Raw genomic sequence first — 21,305 nt, forward strand, 5'->3', positions numbered from 1 at the left:
CACTCTCTGAGAGAAAATCAGTCATGGCAACTAAATAGCAGCCATGGCAAAAATCAGTCCCAAACACAGGTCTGAATCTGACATAGCTGACTAAAAGTAACTCAAGAGCTAAACATCAAACCAGCTACTGAGAATTAATTCAGCTCACTCACACCAACAGCTTGGTTAAACAGGGCAAACTTTATCAAAGGCTCATTCTGCACATGCAGAATAATGCACTTTCAAACTGCTTTCAATGCTCTTTGAAGCTGTGTGGAATGGCAAAATCCACTTGCAAACAGTTGTGAAAGTGGTCTGAAAACGCATTATTTTGCATGTGTGGAAGGGGCCTAACATTGAAAGATTACAATGGTGTCAGGCAAATGTCTCTCTGACGTTTTATGTGGCACAGCTGCATAAAAGGCTCGGTCTACTTGCCCCCGAACCAGTTCTGATGACTTTAACATTCAAGACCTTTTCAGACTTGTAAATGCGGGGCATGAATGCATGTAGGGAAAGAGTGGTCTTCAACCCACTCTCCCAACCTATGCCTATGTACATTTAAGCGTGCATTCACACGACACATGACTGAGCTCCAAGACTGCTGGGCAAGGTGAACAGTTTCCTCCAACAGGTGGGTTGGAGGATGGTGTCACTGGGGAACAGCAATCAGGCTGCCCAGGGTACAAATCAGATCCCATGCTGCCCCTCACGCTTCTTTTTATCCTTTGTCAATAAAACGGTTTGGCTATGGCCAGAATATTTACCCCACAGACAAAAGTGTTCAGTCATTATTGTGGTTTGGGGACTCTGGACAAGTACTGGTCCTGCACTTGGATGGCAAACAAAATATGCATGCTGAGATGTCTAAGATGTCTAACATGTGGAAAGACACAGAGTATCTAGTAAACTGGGGAAGATTTCACAGCAGGTTTGCTCAAAAGTACAGAGTAAATCAACTGACTGGATGAAAAGTTTAACAGAGAAACATTATCGACACAGGAAGCCCTCCAGAGTGTATCTAGTATTCATAAACAATAAGTAATTTCCAAAGGGGAAAAGGCCATCCACATCCAAGTCTGAAGATAAGAGGGAAAAGCTTATCTGCCAAATATATCTAAAACAATACAACATTGTAGTCCCTAACAAATCCAGCTCAAGTTCCTCAACTAAAAAGTGAGGAAGCCTTCCTTGGGATCACTGCAGCCAAATGAAGTAAATCAACATAAGAATAGTGGACCAAATGGACCATTGGCTCCAAGTTAATGTATGAAATAGACTGTGAACAATCAGTGGCGGAACATTAACATCAAGGTTGAAAATTATTTTATAAGATCTTACCATGTTTAAGGGCCATAAACACATACACAAAGTCGTGTTAGTCTGTGTCTTAGACATATGCAATAACCATTCAAAGGTTGGCCTGGATCAATTTCCATCTAGTCCGCACAATGTACGATCTACATAACAAATTACATTTGGTACGTGGAGCTGTCACCGGGCAAAAGCTGTTTGAAATTGGTCCCTGAGCGACTAGCTAATAATATGGCCTTCAAATGACTTCAGTCTTTGCAAGTGATATATGAACTCATATATATTCCTTTTTCTTCGCATATTTCTTCCCAAGACCATTCAGCATCTCTGTAGTATGGTAAACGATGCTGGCCTATTGAGATAAGTTCAAATTCTTGCTCAGACAGGCAGATAATGGGGTGGATCTGGGCAAATTGAAGTCAAGTAACTTAAAAATACAATACATGGATATCTCCTCTTTTTAAAAAAGAAATGATATGTATATTACCTAAATTCTTGAAGCCGCAGGGCAGAAGATAAATGTGAAATAAGTGAAACCAGAGGGGTGTAGTGATAGATTCTAATCTCAAGAACCAAGTTTGATTCCCCACTCCTCCACGTGATTCCCCACTCCTCCACATGAGCGGTAGACTCTTATCTGGTGAACTGAATTTGTTCCCCTGCTCCTACACTTGAAGCCTGGAAGGTGACTTTGGGCTAGTCACAGTTCTTCGGATCTCTCTCAGCCTCACCTACCTCACAAGGGCAGAGGAAGGGAGAGGAAGGGAAAGGTATTTGTAAGCTGCTGAGTCTCCTTACACCACAGAAAGGTGGGGTATAAATCCAAACTCTTCTTCTAATTTTCCTTTCAAAAAAGTTATTTTAGCTCGCAGTTTAGTAACTCAGGTTATCAATGAGACTCTGCAGCATAAACTGTTGTCTGTATTAGTCATCCTTCCATTAGAAAAAACAGACAAGAAACCCAAACAAGAGGTTTTAAATCAACTTTTATTTGTCGGTTTCTAAATTAGAAAGAAAGAAAGATGTCTGTAGGCTACAAAGAGAATCAAGTGTGCAAATATTCCATTTATTAACTTAGGTTGAGGGATGGGAAAGGAAACTTCCTTTGAAAAACTTCAAAAAGGAGTATCCTTTAAACATGCTAACATGTACTGAAGGAGAAGTTTTTCAAAGATGAAACCTAAATTTGTACTTCTTGTTGATATGTAAAAAAGTAGGCAATTACAGGGTAAGGGTTGTCAGCTTATTCCTAAAGGTTCAACTGCTTTAAGTCATGATGAAACTTCTGCTTTGAGGATGCCCTCCTTATGAACTGCCATTTAAAACAGCATGCTTATGCCTCCAAACAAAGGGGGATTAAAATACAGAACATAGATCTGACATTCACAGCTAAGTTAATGAAGCTGCATTTATATTAGCCCATAAAGGTTTAGTGCATGTATGCTTTCTGAAAGGCTCAATATAGTCATTGTTTTTGTAGGCCTTAGTCAAGAGTATGTATAAGAAAGAAAGAAAGAAAGAAAGAAAGAAAGAAAGAAAGAAAGAAAGAAAGAAAGAAAGAAAGAAAGAAAGAAAGAAAGAAAGAAAGAAAGAAAGAAAGAAAGAAAGAAAGAAAGAAAAACTGCATGGATCTCTATCTTCAGAAAAATTATGATCTGTGAACAAGAGTGTATTAGTTCACTGATATACATAGATGCCTAAACCAAGGAACTAAGAAGTTATCCTCACTCCTATTGAACCTTTAACTCTATGCCAGGAAAAAACAGTGCCTGTGTAAAATAACAAAAATTAATGCCAAAGCCGGCGGTATGACACAAAAGGGGTAATGCAGAACAAGGTACATGAGGATAAGGGGCCATGAGAACTTATTGGCCAAAATGTTAATTAAAATCAGTTGTCTGTTTGTAAAAAATTTAACACATACTAAGCAATTTCAAACTAACCCATAGGCAAAACAAAACTCAGCAAGCACCTAGGTGCCTGGTTTCTCTCTCAATCTCTCTCTCTCTCACACACACACAGCCTATTTTCACATGCTCCATTTACACTACTTCTCTCTTGAACGTGAATGTATAACCATTGTGCTTTTAAACTGACATTTCTTTAATCCAACAGACCTTATTCTTATTGTTGAATAGTGAAGGATATATCAACGATACATAGATGAAGGGAGAAAGATTAAGCTAATGGACACCTTATTATAATTGGAACTGTTCAGAATAAAAGTAATATAGATGTCAAAACACATTATCCTATTACAACCATGCATTAATACTTTGATAACCCTGATGCACAAATCTTCGGAAAGTAAGTGCACATTGCGTGATGTTACAGTAAAGACTGAATAAAGCCTTCCCATTATATGCTTTGGATAGCAGGTGTCACAAAAATGAGCAAGGCTTTAATTATCCAAAAGGTGCTCATGAATTCTAAGGCTAAACTTAACTTTGTTGTTCTTACACAACGTTTTAATGACCTGAATGTTATAAATGAACACACACACACACACACACACACACACACACACACACACACACACACACACACACACACACACACACACACACACACAAAGTCCTGGCAACTAATGTGAAACAAGGAGAAGTTGTTCAAGTGGCACAGTATGTCCACTCACTGGGCAATGCTACAGAGGATAACAGGAAAGCTGGAGCTTACTCCTAGGAACCGTCAAGTTTGTTCTTCTTTAGATGCCCTGAGTCAAGAAGCTGGAGGTTAGATGTGAAGGTTGCACAACCATCACTGGTGCCATAAATACCTCAGTTAGAAATGTCTGTGGCACAGGTAAGCCCCAGTAACTATGGACCAAAAAGATCCAATATGCTGCATTGTAGAACTCATGTCCTGAAATAAGCACTGTGCAACGGTACTTGGGGGACTTAGGAGACTGGTTGTAAACACCTGACCTCACTACCGCTGTGTTCCTTACTGTTTTAATTAAACCACAGTTCTAAAACTGTATTATCAAAAAATAATGGGGGGGGGGGGATGAAGAACAAAATCTGAGCCATCCACTGTGAAATTACACATTCACCTGTAGCCATCATCAATCCCCAGCTGAGTGTGCTGTCAAGTGACAACCAACTCATGGTGATCCTCAGGGCATACCAAACAACAGGTGAATAGAGGCGGTTTGCCACTGCCTTCTTCCAGTCTTCCTTGGTGGTCTCCCATCCCAGTCTTAATTATGGTCGGCCCTGCTTAGCTTCCAAGCTCCGATGTGCTCAAGCCAAAGTGAGCTCTCTGAGAAAGGCAGCTGAAAAACCCCTTCTCCCAGCAGCAATGGAGTGATAGCAGCAGCAAAGGATGGCTTAGAGATGGGGACTTTGAATCAGTTGTCCAAGACAGTTCCACAACCAATTCACATTGACGGGACTGGCATTATTTTGCAAGGGAAAAACAGCGGTCTCTTGCAGCAACTGCCTATGCATTGGCTGTTTCTTACAAGACCAATGGGGCTCAGGAGTTTCAGAGTTTTGAAGGGGAATCTCCGTTGCAGAAACCGTTCCCCCAGTCCTCTGCCTACTCTAGAGACTAGGCTCTCTCTGGTGCTATCCATACGCACCCCCTTCCAGTTCTCCCAGTGAGGTCCTGACTCCTCCTTCACAGCTGCATCAAGTCTTTTCTGAATGGATGTGGATTTTAAAGATTATTTTTAAACTGTGAATGCATAATACAAAGCAACAAGAAGATGAAATGTTCAAGCAGCTGGATCAAAATATACAATTTCCTAGGAAGCAGAGATTAGAGATCTGTACAAGTTCGACTTTGAATAGAACCATTTCACTGGCAGTCTAACAATAGCAAAAAAGGGGGAGGGGGCTGACATTCCCTTCTGCACAGTGTGTCAGTTGGTAACAGGAACCATTTTTATATTTTCTGGGCTTTGAATGTTCTATACTTTTAAAAAGTCTGTGGTATAAACAGCATTACTGCTGTGAAGAAAGAGGTTAAAATATGAATGCTCTCATAATTAAATATATATGTGGGATAAATAAACATGAAGGCTGATTTATACCCAGATTGTGGGGAAAATAATTCATGTTCGTGCATATGTTCATATATATTGTTCATTAGACGGATCAGAAACCTCTGATTAAATGACCTTCTTGTGGTACACTATAATATTGACATAATTACTTTTATGACCACATCCATTTTAGCATCCTTTCAAACAGATCTTCTATCTAAGCACTCCTTTAATTAAACATATTGCCATTTTTCCTCTGTTTATAAGGGATTTTTCAAGACCACTTGAAATATGATGAATTTTCTATATGACTGCTCTTCCATTTAAGAGGTCAGCACACAAACCATATTTTTTTTTCAAAAGTATGTGGGAATCATTGCATGCGACAAGCTACGAGTAGTCTGCATAAATATTCCTACACGGAGCAGTAAACTTAGCAGGAAATATCATGATATTCTTGGACCAACCATCGTTCAACTTCTTTTCTGAAGCATGAAAACTCAAACGGGGACCTCAAGCGCACCCCCATCAATCAAACAATAATCTTATGCTAAGCTGGTTTGTAAAAACCAAAACCAAAACCAGTATTTGAAGAATCCTTCCTAATGTGAACTGTTTTGAACTGCTATCATAGCAATGCCTTTCCAGTATACATTCTTCCTTTGAACACAGTGAGGAATTAATAAAGAAGCGTATCTTCTGGAGAAATCGTTTTGGGGCTTAAAGACTCCCTCAGTATCATGACCGTTAGAAACTGTTTTCAGCTTGCCCTTTTTATTATTATTTTTAAACAAAACTATTTGTAAACTGCACCATTCAGAGTGCCATGGCAGAAACTACACTTCACTTAAAAGCCACAGTTAAAGCATGGAAACCATCTAGTCCATCAGGGAAGCTGTGATTAAGAAACAACGGTTTCTATGGCTTACAGGACTCAGAACCACTAATATGTCATTTTTGCCATCATAGTTGCTTGTTTCTAGTTTACCTCTGCCTAAGAAATCTTGGCTGAGTATTGGCCAGGTGCCTTATGCCACTTACCTGCTCCTGAAGGTCAGTAGCAAGTACCCCATGGGCAATCAAGGCATCCGATACAAATATGTTTCAGCTCTCCACACTTCACCACCGCAGTGTGCTTTTGTGGTGTTGCCAAAGCCGCTTTGTGGATCAAGAGATACACTTCTGCAGAGTTCCTTCCAGCACAGGCAAACAGCCATGGCAGGTCTAGCCCAGCTGTCTCTCCTAACGTTGGGAAGGCAGCTGCAATTGCTATTTGTAGTCTAAAGAACAGCATCTCTTGTTCTTTCATGGACTGCAAAGAGAACCCCAGAGCTATCTCAGCTGCCTTTTCCTGCTTTAAGTTGGAGCAACTCAGTGCCACGCACTCCATCAGGGGAAAAAACTGGACAGAGCTGATGGTTTGCAGAGTGAGTTAGAAAAGGGGGAAAGGCGGCCGTCATACAGAAGGCAGTGCAGCAGGCCATGTGCAAGGCTGAGATTAAACAAACAACATAATCTTGTACATTTAATAACCCACACAGATTAAACGGGGAAATTCTTTAGCCTTCATTCAGACTACTAACCGTGCTCTGATAAAGTTGCACGCAGCCAAAATAAAACAGCTTCTCCTCTGTCAGAGCTGTCAACGAGTATTTTTTTTATTTCTGTGGGCCAAACAACAGCTAGGAGTTGGGCAATTTTGACTAGGTAAAAAATACATGCTTAAACACCCACTCCCCTCTACCAAACAGATGGTTAGCCCCCAACTACTGCATTTTGAGTTCGAAAAAAATTGGACAATCAATCACAGATCTCCTACTCTGTTTGGGCCCCTTATAGGAAGGGTTGCAAGTGTGGACCTTACAGGCTTAAACAAAAATCATAATCTCCTCTTGTTTGAAAGATTCTGTACTATGAATTTTAGAACTGTGACAAGAATGAAATCCAGACTATGTGCAAGATAAAAATCGATAAAAAATCTCTGAGCAATTTTCCATGTGCTAGCTTCTGCAAGCTATTAACTATATATAAAAGACCGGATCCACCAAAGGTTGTTTTTCCGCCCCCAAAACAGATTTTTTTTTTGCATCATTTCCAAGGTTTCTGCTACTCATATGAAATACATTATATATGCTTATGTACACTAAAATTCTATTTATCCCAATGGCCCAGGAAACATCCCAAACTTTTAAATAAGCAGAGCTAGGTAAACAAGAGCAATGTTTGCATATGATTATCCACACATAAGGCTATACAGATAAAGCTTTCTACTGTATCCAGTATTCTGTACACATGATGCAGGGTTAAAATATATACATGGGCAGTGTAAACATTATTGGAAAAGAGTTGTCAGTGGGCCACAAATATGAAAGGTAAATAGTAAAATTAATTGGCATATGGAAATTTCAACCCCAAATCTTTCCCGTAACAGTACCTTGTACAATCACTCCCAAGATCTTTGGCAGGCAAGCCTGCACAGCACTCCGTTCATCAGAGAATTACACAGGTGCACCAAACAAAAACCACTACAGAACCCACTAGCTACTGTCACATGATCTAAGAGAAATCTGCCATTTGGCTGCCTGCGGTTTATGAAAGGGAACCAAGTGTTCTGAACAATTATGGGACTCCTGAAAATATCCTGTTTGTATGTATGCTGTCAAGTCACAGCTGACTTATGGTGACCCAGTAGGTTTCTAAGGCAAGAGAGGTTTGGAGGTTCTTTGCCACTGCCTGCCTCTGCAAGGGCTGAGAGAGTTTTGAGAGACTGCAACTGGCCCAAGCTCACCCAGCAGGCTTCATGTGGAGGAGTGGAGAATCAAACCTGGTTCTGCGGACTAGAGTCCGCCGCACTCAACCACTATAACACACTGGCTCTTCCTGAAAAGATTAGTGGTTTCTACACAACATGGTGTAGTAGTTAAGGTGTATGACTAGAGGCGTAGCTGGGTCAGAGTACACCCAGTGCGCACTCTGTGTTTTCTGCCCCCCCCGCGTGGTGCCCTGCCCCCCCCTTACCTTAGTGCAGGCTGGAGAAGCAGCCTGTTCCCTTCAGGCTGAAAATGGCCTTGCGGGAACTACACTTCCCATGAGACCCTGGAGCTCAAAAGGTCTCCCGGGAAGTGTAGTTCCCACCACTGAAGGAACAGCCCTCTTCTCCAGCCTGCATTGTTTGACAAAAGTAAGTGTGGAGGGGGGCCCCCGCAGGGGTGGTGGGAGGGGGCGCCGCGGGGGATTTTCCAACCCCCAGTCGCACGCCCAGTGCAATGCGCACTCCTCGACCCTCTGGTATCTCCACCTCTGTCTATGACCCAGGTTCAAATCCCCACTCATGCCATGGAAGCTTGCTGAGTGACCTTGGGCCAGTCACACACTCTCAGCTCTGATCCTGGCTAGTACTTTGATGGGAGACCTCCAAGAAATACAAGAGTTGTGATGCGGAGACAGGCAATGGCAAACCACGTCCGAATTCCTCTTGCCTTGAAAACCCTATGGGGTCATCATACATCAACTGTGACTTGATGGCAAATATATATACATCTCAATCACAGGGTCTTGGTCTTCCTCCTTCAGTTGAGGATCTTGCATGAGCAAAGCATGTTCTCTATTCCAAGTGATGGCCATTCTGCAGGAGGGCACCCCCAAGGCTTTCAGGTGCAGTTTGTAGAAGTTGCCCAGAATCCTGAAAATCTCATGTTTAGCTCGCGTGCTACAGCACTTAGCTAGATAATGGCAAGAGAGGAGAAATAAAGAGGTATATAAAAGCTAAATTCTTTCAATTTATCACTCAATGCTATTTCACAGTTGATATATGCAAGGACTTGCACAAATATTCCTGGACTGGGGAGGGTGGTAAGCAATTGTGGCCCACAAACTAGATGCAGCCTGACAAGGCTTTCCTATTTCCCACCCTAATTCCCAACCATGCAGCAACTCTATATTGCTTAACCCTGTAGTACTAACCATTTTGAAATAAACTACTGTAAAACAGTGTTTTTTAAGGCAACAATTATGTTTTGGGCTCTATTAATTGCACATCCCACAAACAGATCTACAGTATGCATACTCCAATGAATTTCCAAGTATAATCTGAGCTGAATTAAAAACCTATTCTTGTCTTATTGCTCAAAGGCTTTGCTAGGTAAAGTTAGAAATTACCAAGATCTATCTGGTTCCAAGACAGACTGCTGACAACATCTGAAGTCTCACATTACTTCACATATTATTTTCAAAAGAAAATAGCTTTCCCCCCTTGAATCATACGCAAGAGCAAAATGAGACAAAAAACATTAAAAGTAAGAGGTTTTGGCAACGCCAATACGCCCATGAAGGTTCTTCCCAACTCTGAGATGGGAAACACAATAGCAGACTTCTAGGAACTCATTTAACAAACTGGACACCGTAATTAAACCTGAAAGCACAGAATTAATTAATAAATTAAAAGCGAGGATTTCAAACATCAGTTGTGATGGCACTACAGGGAAGAAAAAGAATTCCACGTACAAACCTTCCTTCAGGGAATATAACTGATAGTTTCAAATGTTTCTCTCCACAAGATTTAGCAGTTGTCCTACACCAAACGAACAAACAACCCTAAGATCTTCTAATCATCGTTCATTTTGATTTTTTAAAAGGAGGTGATTGAAGACTCAAACAACTTACATGTCAGGCCTTCTGACCAACTAAAACTAACAGCATCTTCATACAAATCACTCCTTAACAACAGAAGGTGAAGTATTTGTAGTTCCAATTATGTAAGAATTTTCAATTAATACATGTTAATACAGTATTATCACGTCAGCACTGAACTGACAAAAACAGAAAGCATACACAAGCAAAATGAACTTTATATTCATACATTTCTCTTTCAAGCCTACAAACAAAGAGAAGAAAAGCCAGAACTCATCTTTGTTCAGCAGCTGCAGAATATTCTTGCATTATGCAAAAGTTAGAAAACAGAGCCATTTACGACATTTGCTCAAGCAATAGGTACTTCAGGAATACATGATGTCCAGCAATATAAAAACAGGTATTATACTTTTAAATATTGGGGTTTTTAAAAAACAAAAACAAACAAACCAAATATGCCATACATATAGTGCCAGGGATTTCAAGAGGGCTATACGTGTATAAGCATTTAAAGAAGTCTCTAAGGGCATGTGTTACTCAAAATTTGGAAGAAGAGTTCAGTAAAATTGCCTGAGTCAGATGAAGTAGGTGCAGGTGGAGGCTGAAGGGACATGCACCCAGAATTCCTTGCAGCAGAACTTTGAGAGCAATTCCTTACTTCCATCCCTACAAATTATGGTTGAAAAGAATCTATTCGTTTCCACCAGGAGGTATTATATATTAGTTCAAAAGTTATATTAACATTTCCTTAACTTTTTTGAATGTGGAAAATTTTGTAGGATTTTGGAAAGTAACGAAGAGGTATTACGCTAGTCGCATTTACTCCCAAATACATGCATGCTCAAAGATGATGTCAAGAGAGCCAGTGTAGTGTACTGGTTCAGAGTAGCAGACTCTCATCTAGAAAACCAGATTTGATTCTCTACTCCTCCACATGAGCAGCGGACTCTAATCTGGCGAACCAGGATTGTTTCCCCACTCCTGCACATGAAGCCTGCTGGGGGACCTTGGGCTAGTCACAGTTCTCTCAGAACCATCTCAGTCCCACCTCCTTTACAAGGTGCCTGTTGGGGGAGAGGACGTGAAGGCAATTTCAAGCTGCTTTAAAACTCCTTATGGTTGAGAAAAGTGGAGGATAAATCCAAACACCTCTTCTTTTCTTCTTAACCCTGGTTAACAAAAACTGTGCATAAATCTGGTTCACTGCCCATTTAAACACCTTGCTCTTCCCCCATCCCTTTCTGCATGGAAAATTCAAATTAAAAGCTGACCTTGGTTACCTGTATTGCAAGTTAGTCACAGTTTGGTTTAGAATTCCAGATGTTGTGGGATGGGGCAACTACTTCAGTTAACACACATCCCTGCATTCCTACCTCACCGGTAACCAGAGTTAATTTTTAATTCTGCTTAAGAAGGAAGGGGGATGAGCAAAGCATGTGCACAAGTCCAGCAATATGCCAGCTTTAATTCTCTTCTTATCTGTGCTTAGGTGTGAGGTTTGAACACAGCTGGAGGCTTTGAAATCCAAATGCTGCTCCTATTCATTTTTGCTAAAAACAACACCTAGATCACAGTTTTTGATACTGCTCCTACCAAACCTCAGCCCAGCTTTAAACATCCATGCTTAAATTAATGAGGCAAAACCTCAGATAATCGGTTTGAGGAACCAATTTCTCTCGGTCCCAGGATGCAGCCTTTTGAACTGAGGTTTTCTCCTAAGGCTTATGAAAGTCATTATTTTGTAAGCTCTCATAGTCACATTTTTTTAAAAAAATGTTTGCCTAACCTGGATAAATATGTGCAAACACTAGAAATAACTTTCAAGATCATAAAAAACAGATCTATTAGGAGTCCAACAGATCGTTCCATTTATCAGTCAATATGATCCACTTATGACGCAATATAATTCCCTTTTAAACATTAACACCCTGTGTTCCACATATTTAATCCAAAATCAAAACGGGCACTTAACCCTCTTGTTACAATTGCCATAGCTAAAGTAATTTCCTAAACAGAAATGTAGCCCATTCTTCCATAGCAACTCTTTTGCCAGCATCAAGTCAGCAATCAAAATGCGCAACAGACACAGAAATCCCTCCGTAGCAGCCAGGAAAATGACATTTAAAAGATCATAATATTGCACATAAAATGTTAAAGAAATGCTCCTATTAATAGTAGCAGACCAAAAATTTTATCCATTGAAAAATAATTTGCTCTCTCGTTTCCCTAGTTTCATGCAAACTTGAGCAGAGTTATTGCTTGCTACTCAGAAGTCCGCTTTTCTTTTTCATGCACATTTGTTGCATGTTCAGTCTGCTGTACTTTAATCATTATGCATACAAGTCTGCGCTGTCAGGGCGATTTCTAGACTTCAGTTCCCAGTCCCAAAGTGCACCGGGTCAACAAAGAAAAGCACTTTCTGTCAACATCTGGAGCATTTCAAGGCAAGATTCAATCCCAGACCATAAAACAAGACTGGTGAAACCTGATCCCCTGAAAAGTATTGCCATGTGAACGTAGGGGGATGCTACAAAAACCAGTTTGATCCTTATCGTGACAGAGCAGAGGGAAGGAAGGCGATCACAATGCACAAACAAGGTGAAAAAGCAACCAAAAGCAGAAACACTATTTTAACACCAAGTTGCCCGCTGCTTCTGTAACATCAAACATATACACAAAATCTGAAACAAACAAACAAGGATTGAGGCTAGGCTGGCTCTAATAAAATTATGACATGGATTGTGCTTGCGGCTTTTTGGATTCTTCTTTTGGTTCAGTATAGGTGTAAGCAACATCTTACAACTAACAGCCACTCACAAAAGCATTGAAACATTTCTGAAAGATCCCGGCATTTGCGCAATGATATCATACTGACCTGCATTACACTTGTTCAACTGCCAAGAGGCAGTTTTGGAGTGGATGAAGGCTAATATGCTGAAACTTAATCCCAACCAAACGAAGGTACAACTGGTTGGGGGGAGGAAGATCCTGTTCTGGATGAGGCTGCACTCTTCTCAAAGAGGAGTGCTCCTGGACCCGGCCTCCTATCAGAGAAACTGGTGGCAGAGATGGCCAGGTGTGCCTTCCACCAGCTTTGGCAGATGAACCAGCTGAGGTTCCTCCTAGGTGGACAAGATCTTGCCACTGTGGTGCATGCCCTGGCAACATCTAGATTAGATTACTGCAATGAGCTTTACTTGGGGCTGCCCTTAAAGATTGTCCAGAAACAACAACTGGTACAAAAAGCTGCAACCATGGTGTTGACTGGAGGGGTCATAAGGGTCACATCAATCTTGTTCCATCTAGACTGGTTTCTAGTTTCTACACTGTTCAGCCTGGAATCAACATACCTTAAGAAGAAGAAGAAGAAGAAGGTTAGATTTATACCCCACTTTTCTCAACTGTAAGGAGTCTCAAAGTGGCTTACAAACTCCTTTCCCTTCCTCTCCCCACATTAGACACCTTGTCAGGTAGGTGCAACTGAAAGAGTCCTGTACGAACTGTGACTAGCCCAAGGCTACCCAGCAGGCTTCATGTGCAGGAGTGGGGAAACAAACCCTGCTCACCAGATTAGAGTCAGCCGCTCATGAATAGGAGTGGGGAGTCAGTCCTGGCTTTCCAGATTAGAGTCTGCTGCTCTCAACCACTACACCACGCTGGACCACCTTCTCCCATAAGAACCTATCCACCCACTGCAGTCATCTCAGGACCCTGCTTCAGCTGCCCCTGCCATCTCAGGCTAGACAGGTAGCAAGCGAGAAAGGCTCTTCTCCATCACGGCACCAAAACTTTGGAACTCCTTCCTCAAGAAGATTTGTCTGTTCTTTTGATCAGTGTCTTTCATCAGCAGGTTAAGATCTTTTTATTTCATCTGGCATACCTCTAAAACAGTTATTGACCTTACTTTCAGTGCTGTGTGTTTATGCGTTTTTAATTGAATTTCATCATTTTAAGTTTATTGTTTAAATCAGGGGTGTCCAACTCTGGCCCTCCAAATGTTCACAGACTATGATTCCCATCAGCTCCTGCCAGCATGGTCATTGGCCATGCTGGCAGGAGCTAACTGGAATTGCAATCCATGAACATCTGGAGGGGTAGAATTGGACACCCCTGGTTTTAATGTTTTAATTTTTGCCACCTTATGAACCCTGACTGGATGGAAAGGCCGCACAGAAATGTTTTAAATACATAAATAAAATATTATTCTTTTCCCCCTTTGTTGCAGACACCTTGACATAATTCTCATCTCCCGTAAAGACAGTAATTGACAAAGTGCATTTTGAAACCTATGTCCGCTCACAGAAGCAACAGGACAATGCACATCTATTGGATCCTTTGTACTGAATAGCTCCAACTCTAAACAAAATCATTATCTGAATAAATAATGATTGTTTCCCACATTAACTGTGTTCGCGGATACAGCAAGGCATTCTTAGCGTCACTTGTGAAAGCCATCTAGGACAGGATGATTTTGTAGTGAGACTCCTTAAGTCAACACAAACAAAAGTCCATGTTTTTCCAAGCAGAACCAAGACAAAACACAGGCAGATGGTTCACTGGCAGAGCTCAACCTTGGCCTGGAGGCAAAGCAGATCAAACAGAAAGGGAAGGAGCAAGACCATATGGGGCCACAGCACACTTTAAAGGGTCTATTGGAGAAAACTCTTAGGGGGGTTTAAAAGTGTGTGAAAAAAATTAGACGTGCTGGCCGCTGTCACTGATAATATTTGAAGCACGCAGATTCTGTGTTGTACCAACAGTGCTGGGGTGAAATGGCACTCCATTCTGTCTTCCAAAGGACAGGCAATCACAGTCACAAAGGAGTTTGTGCTTTCCCCCTGGAAATGTGGATTCCACAACATAAGAATCAAGGGGCAGTGACACTGGAATCCTTTGCCACCAACATCGGCAAAGATCAGGCTTCACAAAGCTTTGAGACAGAGGAAGGCAAGCTATGCCTCATGCTTACATCTGGGTCAAAAAATCTTCCCTATCCCTGAATGAGAGCAGCATGAGTCCCTGCAAGCTAGAAATAAATTTATTCCATAGGCCAATGGCCCATACATGGTCAATTTTTAATAGGTACTGTCCTTCACCAGGTTTGGCATCCACTGACTACAATGGGTGATAGCAAAACACAAGCCATTTTCACAAGTGATGTTTAAATCTTTTTTTCTACATATTTGCTGCATCGGCTATTTTCAAGAAATATCTACATTTTATTAATTAACTCTTTTTATTTTTTTTTAAATCACTGTCATCCTGTTTCCTTGCTATAAATTCCCTTCTGCATGTGAATAAGCAAAACTGCACAAAGACTCAATAGTGCTCTTAGCAAGTATACATGAAAAAGCACTTTCAGCAGTATCTTGCAGCTTAGCTCTTAGAACATAATTAACAGGTGTTCACAAAATTAAGACAGGGGAAAGAGGCATGTTTTGAAATGCCCTTTTGTAGTTCAGTTCATAAATATAGAAGTTCTGCAATTACTCTTGCAATCTTTCAATCAGAAACCTCTAGATTCATTCTTTCTTTCCCTCCACACTCCAACTATCATGGATACAAATCAAAGTTAGAATACCTGTCTCAAGTTCAACAGTATCCACTGGGGGAAATAAGCTTCAAAATACTTCTATTCACTCATATCCTCCAAACTGCAAAATTCTTCTGATCACTGGTTTGTTTAAAATGCCTGTAGTGTGAACCAATTTCCACCCTTCAAAAAGCTTAAGCAAAGCAAACATCTATGCATGTGTCCTGAAGTTTATGATTCCCCAGTGGACTGTACTAGTGAAACAAGAAACCACATCTACGGTCCGTTATATTCGGACAAAGTAATTTGCTAGGGTAGCCCTAGAAGACACCAAGTTTTATATACAAGCTGTTTAGAGAGAAAGAGAACTGTTCTAAGACTATTAGTATGACTTGGACGTCCACATCGATCCAGTTTGGGGGGAGGGGGAATCATTAAGAACAATGCAATGCTGCGATTTACAGCCCATACAATGAATTTGTAGCCACTATCAATTAAAGCTGTATGAACTCCTAGTAACATGACAAAACCATTTGTCAGGCATATCCTTGTCTCTCTTATCAAACTATCTACTAAAAATTTTTAAACCTTAATACATTCATGTGAGTTGTTTCTTCTCTTTCATGCAGGCATCAGTCACCAATAATTTACTGATCCTTTGCAATGGGGACTTTAACTAATAGAAGGGAAAAGGTCTTTAGCTGATCCTATTAAATAAACAGAGGGACGCTTGATCAAGCTCAGACCATTCCTGTTCTATCTTCTCCGCATAAAAACTGATTTTTTTAAAAAAGGAAAATGTAGCTCTGAATATGTGTGTGCTGTTCTGTTTAAAAGAAAAAGGCACACACTGGGAGCAGAGGTGATGTAGTCTTCTCTAAATGGTTTTAAAGACTGAATTTCATTTTCATTACTACCAACATTAATAGCAACTGATTTCAAAACTGGTACTAGCAGCAGAGAGATATAAGGATCTCTCTGGAAATAGCAGCTCAAGTGCTGATAATATGTTGGAAACGATCCCTTCCTGTTTAACTAATAGGAACAACCAAGGTACCTGAGCAGGCTTCTATTCTACACAAGGTAAGAGGGACCCTAAGGAGGAAAAGCTTAGCAAGTACTTTCATAAAGTGTTCAGATCACTTAAGATCCAGCTCGAACACCCATTTTGTTAAAAACGCAACAGCATCTTCCAAGATGTGCTTTTCACAAAGTTCAGATCCTTCAACGTGCAGTATTGCTTAATACAAAAACACCAACACAAATGAAACAGTTCTTTTGAGTTTCCTTCCAAACTTGGATGTAAGAAATAAGAGTGGTGCAAACAGTGATCACAACAAGAGAAAACATGACAGGAAGATGCAGTTTCAATGCTCTACATGACCAGCCAGGAACAGAAGTACACACGCAGGCAAGCGTGATAACATACAACACAGTCAACCCCTAGGACAATTCTTTTAAAATGATAACTAATTAGCAAAATCAAGCAGACTATTCACATCGTGATACACAGAAAGTGTTTAAATCATTCAAATATTCACCAACTATCCTGTGCAGTCATTCCTTTGCTTGACTAAAAACCAAAGGACATTTCAAAAGGACCAAAGGATATTTCAAAACCAAAGGACATTTCAAAACATTCAATGAATCAACAGCCATTCTTAGTTTTCTATAAAGTTGTGGCCCCTGTCCACTCCTGCACTGTGCTGGTAGAATCGAGTTAAAGGTGACCCAAAACAGAGCTTCATTGCACTAGGGCAGTGATGGCAAACCTATGGCACAGGTGCCAGAGGTGGCACTCAGAGCCCTTTCTGTGGGCACACGTGGCGGAAAATCACCCCCCCCCACACACACACACACACATCTAGGCTAGCCTGGTCACGATCCTTTACCTGGGAGTAAGCTCGGTTGCTGGCAATGGTCGTGATTCACCCATTTGAAGTGTTGCATGGTTGCTTCACCAAGCTTACTCCCGAGTAACGTGTGCCTCTGAGCCAACCATTTTTTCTAAACTAAAACCTCAGAATTCAGGTTAAATTGCCATGTTGACCCTTTGCAATAAATAAGTGGGTTTTGGGTTGCAATTTGGGCACTCGGTCTCAAAAAGGTTCGCCATCACTTCACTAGGGACTCCCCCACAAGCAGCAACCACTTCCAAGCAGTGAAGAAACACTTGGCGCTAGGACATCACATCACATGCCTTCTTTAACTAAATATTATCAGCAAGACACAGGAGGAGATATAGGGCAGTGGAAACCACATGTTTATGCAAACACACAATTCAGCTCTGAGAATAGGTACAGCATTAACATACCTGCAGTTGGGAGGTGGATCTAAGGTGATGTCAGCCAACTCCTTTTGAATCCTACAGCAATAAATCAACAGTGAAGGTAAGGAATTTCATGAATTCTCAGGGTAAACACAGTGTACGTTTCCATAGGTAATATCCATAGAAACGTTGTCGATTCAAACATTTCTTTTTTATCTCTGAGAGAAGGTCTGGAGAACATTTTCAAAACTCATCAATTTTTATTTTTAAAAAACATTGACAATTATTATGCTCACTTCACAGTTGGGGAACAAGAGGCTAAGTGATACTGTCTGGCTCAGGTTCAACAAATAAATCCAATCCTTGCACCTGTATCCTCCAAGTCCAACATACCATTCACAAGAACGTACTAGTTTCTCACACAGACTGCTGGGGCGGGGAGGGGATAGACATTCTGACTGATCCCTTTAATGTTGTCATAGGAATTAAGGCAAAACACTATGGACAGATCTTCTCTTGCTAGCCACAATGAAGGAAACTCAAGCATCAATGAAATCAGCAACAAAATTCCCATTGATTTTTATCACTTAAGAATTTATTGGCAGGCTACGTTTGGAGAAGTAGCTGTGAGCCACTCCTTCTCGCTGATTTTCCTTCCTTAACTGGAGACACAAAGTCATTAACAGTCAATATCAGAATCAGCCCCTGTCCTGGCTGGATATTCTGATAAAAGCTCCACCCCCTTTCACTACTTCTGCATGATAGTAACATCAATGGGAACGATATGGAGAGCACAGTACCTGTCGGCTAACTTGCTGAAAATACTGATGTGCCAGTCACACAAGCAATTCACGGAAAGGTGCACAAGAATGAGGTTAGTATAGATACTGCAAAGATTTGTGATCACAATACACATGTATGATTGCAGCAGAAATGCAGGTTATGCAAGTTTAAAAACAAATGTAATATTCAAGAGATTTTGAGAGAGATGATGATATATCAGTTCTCCCTTTGACCTCCACTACCCCTACATGCACACAGTTAGATAAAAATTAAGATGTTTTCCCAGGGAAGATCAACCTTTCACATCTACAATCAGATGACATGAAAGCAGCTTAATTAATTTTTCCAGCATTCTAGCTCTCTGAATATTGCCATCATCTACCAAAAGGAAAACAGAGGAAGAAATGAAGTGATTTGCCCAAGGCTAAGCAGTAAGTCAGTAGCAAAGCAAGAAGTAGAGATATTCTTGGTTACGTGATAAACAAGCTCTGAACTTCTCTGGCTATAAATATAGGTGACATGGATTGTAGCAAGACTTGAATGGAAAAATAACGCATATGTGACAGAGGTGGCAAAGCTAATGTTGAAAAAGGAGTGCACCAAGGATGAAGTAAAGAAAAGACATCACAAGTTAGTCAAAGAATGCAGTTTCCACTTAAAGATAATCTCACCTCTTGGCACTGGTGGAGAGGAGCTTGGAGTTTTTACTCATGCTGACTTTACTTTCCTTCTTCTTAGGTGTGTTTGTCTCTTTCTCGGTCTGTTGGTTGGAGGATGAAGATGAGGAAGAGCTGGTGCTAGCCCTCGAATCGTCATCCGACATAGCTACCCCCCACTACGCACCCCAAACCTGGAGAGGAGACACCACAGGGAATGGGAAAGGATAGAGATTTTTAACAAGAGGGCAGGGAACGTAACTGCCAAAGGGGTTTTGGCTCTATCTCTTTGGAAAGGGATTGTTTTCCCTTTAGGGGCTTTGGAAGAAAAAAAAATGAATCTGAAGAGAAGAAAGAAATCCCAGTAACATTTAGCGCCAGCTCTATCTCTGAAAATGGGGGGCGGGGGAGAGGGAGAAGAGCAGGAGGTGAGGTGCACAGAGATCACAAAAATTAATAAAAGATGAAATATGATTAGGGAGGCTAAATGAATTCCTGAAACGTCTTCCCCCAGCATTTACACACAAGACCCATGACCCCCTTTCCAGACGGATTCCCAAGAGTGTCCAAGACACACGGAAAAAAGGGGGGCTTAAAGCAGAGAAAGGATCAGAGCCCAAAGAGGAGTAAATACTGGTGGAAAAGAATCAGTGCGACAAGATTAGGGGAGGGAGGGTGTGTGTGTGTGTGGGGGGGGGGATGCCTAAAGAGATTAGAGGGGAAACTGGGAACCACAGGAAGTGAAATTTTGGGAAGGGGGGTTAACACTTTTCAGAAGGCGCATAATCGGCCAATTCTAATGGGGGGGGGGGGGGGTGCCCAGGAAAGGAAAAGAAGTAACGCGAAGGAAAAAGGGACTTAGGGGTGGGGGAGGCAAGAGGGATCACGAACTGCCGGGAATCGTTTGTGGACGTGGAGAAGCGAGGGATCCCACTAAAATTAAAGCTTCCCTTGGGGGTGGAATCTGAGAGCAGCCAGTCCCCAAGGGGAAGACCTGCCCCCGGCTTCTTACCGCCCTATTTTAGAGGGGGGTCCCCGTTTGCCACCCCCCCCCCTCAATACTATGTTTCCCCTTCTCTTTCAGGCAACATCCAGGGAGAAAAGATCTGCACATCCAGACACCTTCCTGCCAAGGCTGTCCTCCCCCATCTTAGCTTGGGAGAAGGGAGAAAGGAGAAAGGGGGGGAGGGAGGGAGAGACCTGACAGCCCCAGACAGGAGCTCCCCGATTCCTGGTTTCTCTGCCTATTCCCTCTCACCTCCCCCCACCCCGATCTCCTTTGCTAACCCGGGTCGTCCCCCCACCCTTTCCCGAGCAAGCCCTCCAGCCCCCTCGGCTGCCCTTTCCCGTCCCCCCTCGGCGCCCTCGTGGGCCGAGGGGAGAAGGGGGGCCGGCGGTGCCTGGCCGTGGCGATGGGGCGCCCCTTCCCCATACCTCTCCCTTTGTGTCTGGCTGCTGCTCCTCCTCGGTGCGGCTGGGCCTGGCCACTCGTGTCTCTCTCGCTGGGAGAGAAGCGGAAGTGCTGCAACAGCAACTATTAAACAGGCAATGGCTTCCCTGCCTGCCTCTGCCGCCCCCCCCCCCCACCCCCGCCAAGCAAGGGAGGGGAGCAAGCCGCCGTGTCACACACATTGCATAGGGATATATATATATATATATATATACATACATGTACCCATAGACACATTCACGAGGAGAAAGGGGGGGGGGGGCTGCTTGGGTCACATATTGCATACCTCAAAAAAAAAAATCCCACCTCCAGTGTGCCCTTATGATTTTTAGGTAGGTGATGAGAGGGAAAAGAGGGAGAAAGAAATGCCTCAGGGTAGTCCTTGAGGAGGTGACTGACAGATGCTGTGCAAAGACTGCACATTTTAAGACTCCCCTGTTGTGGGGCACCCTGTCTCCCCCCACCCACCCCCCAAAATGAGGGGCGTGTCTTTTTGCTTCTTCCCAAAGTGAGTTTCTGAAGTAATATCTGAAGGACTCGTGGCATTTCGTCTCGCGCTTTACGATTCCCAAACGCTGCCCCTTTTGCTTCTCCCCACTCCCTTCCCCTCCCTTCCACCATAGCCTTTTAAGAGCATAAAAGGTGGGAACTGAGAGACACGTGTCATTGTCTACCGGTGGACGGGTGCCCCCTTTTCACGTGCT

General features: G+C 42.1%; 1 protein-coding gene across 1 annotated transcript in view; it reads right to left on the reverse strand.

Annotated features, from left to right (window-relative positions):
* The window catches only part of LOC125441150 (ubiquitin-conjugating enzyme E2 E1), a 60,421-nt gene extending 39,702 nt beyond the window's left edge, over positions 1 to 20,719 (reverse strand). The window contains exons 1-3 of the mRNA XM_048511502.1: positions 20,586 to 20,719; positions 19,167 to 19,345; positions 17,758 to 17,808 (exon numbers count right to left, since the gene is read on the reverse strand). Coding sequence (XP_048367459.1) covers positions 17,758 to 17,808; positions 19,167 to 19,318 — 203 coding nt within the window. The 5' untranslated portion in view covers positions 19,319 to 19,345; positions 20,586 to 20,719. The remainder of the gene's footprint in view (positions 1 to 17,757; positions 17,809 to 19,166; positions 19,346 to 20,585) is intronic.
* Positions 20,720 to 21,305: the final 586 nt, after the last annotated feature.

The sequence above is a fragment of the Sphaerodactylus townsendi genome, linkage group LG11 (genome assembly GCF_021028975.2).
Source record: "Sphaerodactylus townsendi isolate TG3544 linkage group LG11, MPM_Stown_v2.3, whole genome shotgun sequence".
NCBI lineage: Eukaryota > Metazoa > Chordata > Lepidosauria > Squamata > Sphaerodactylidae > Sphaerodactylus > Sphaerodactylus townsendi.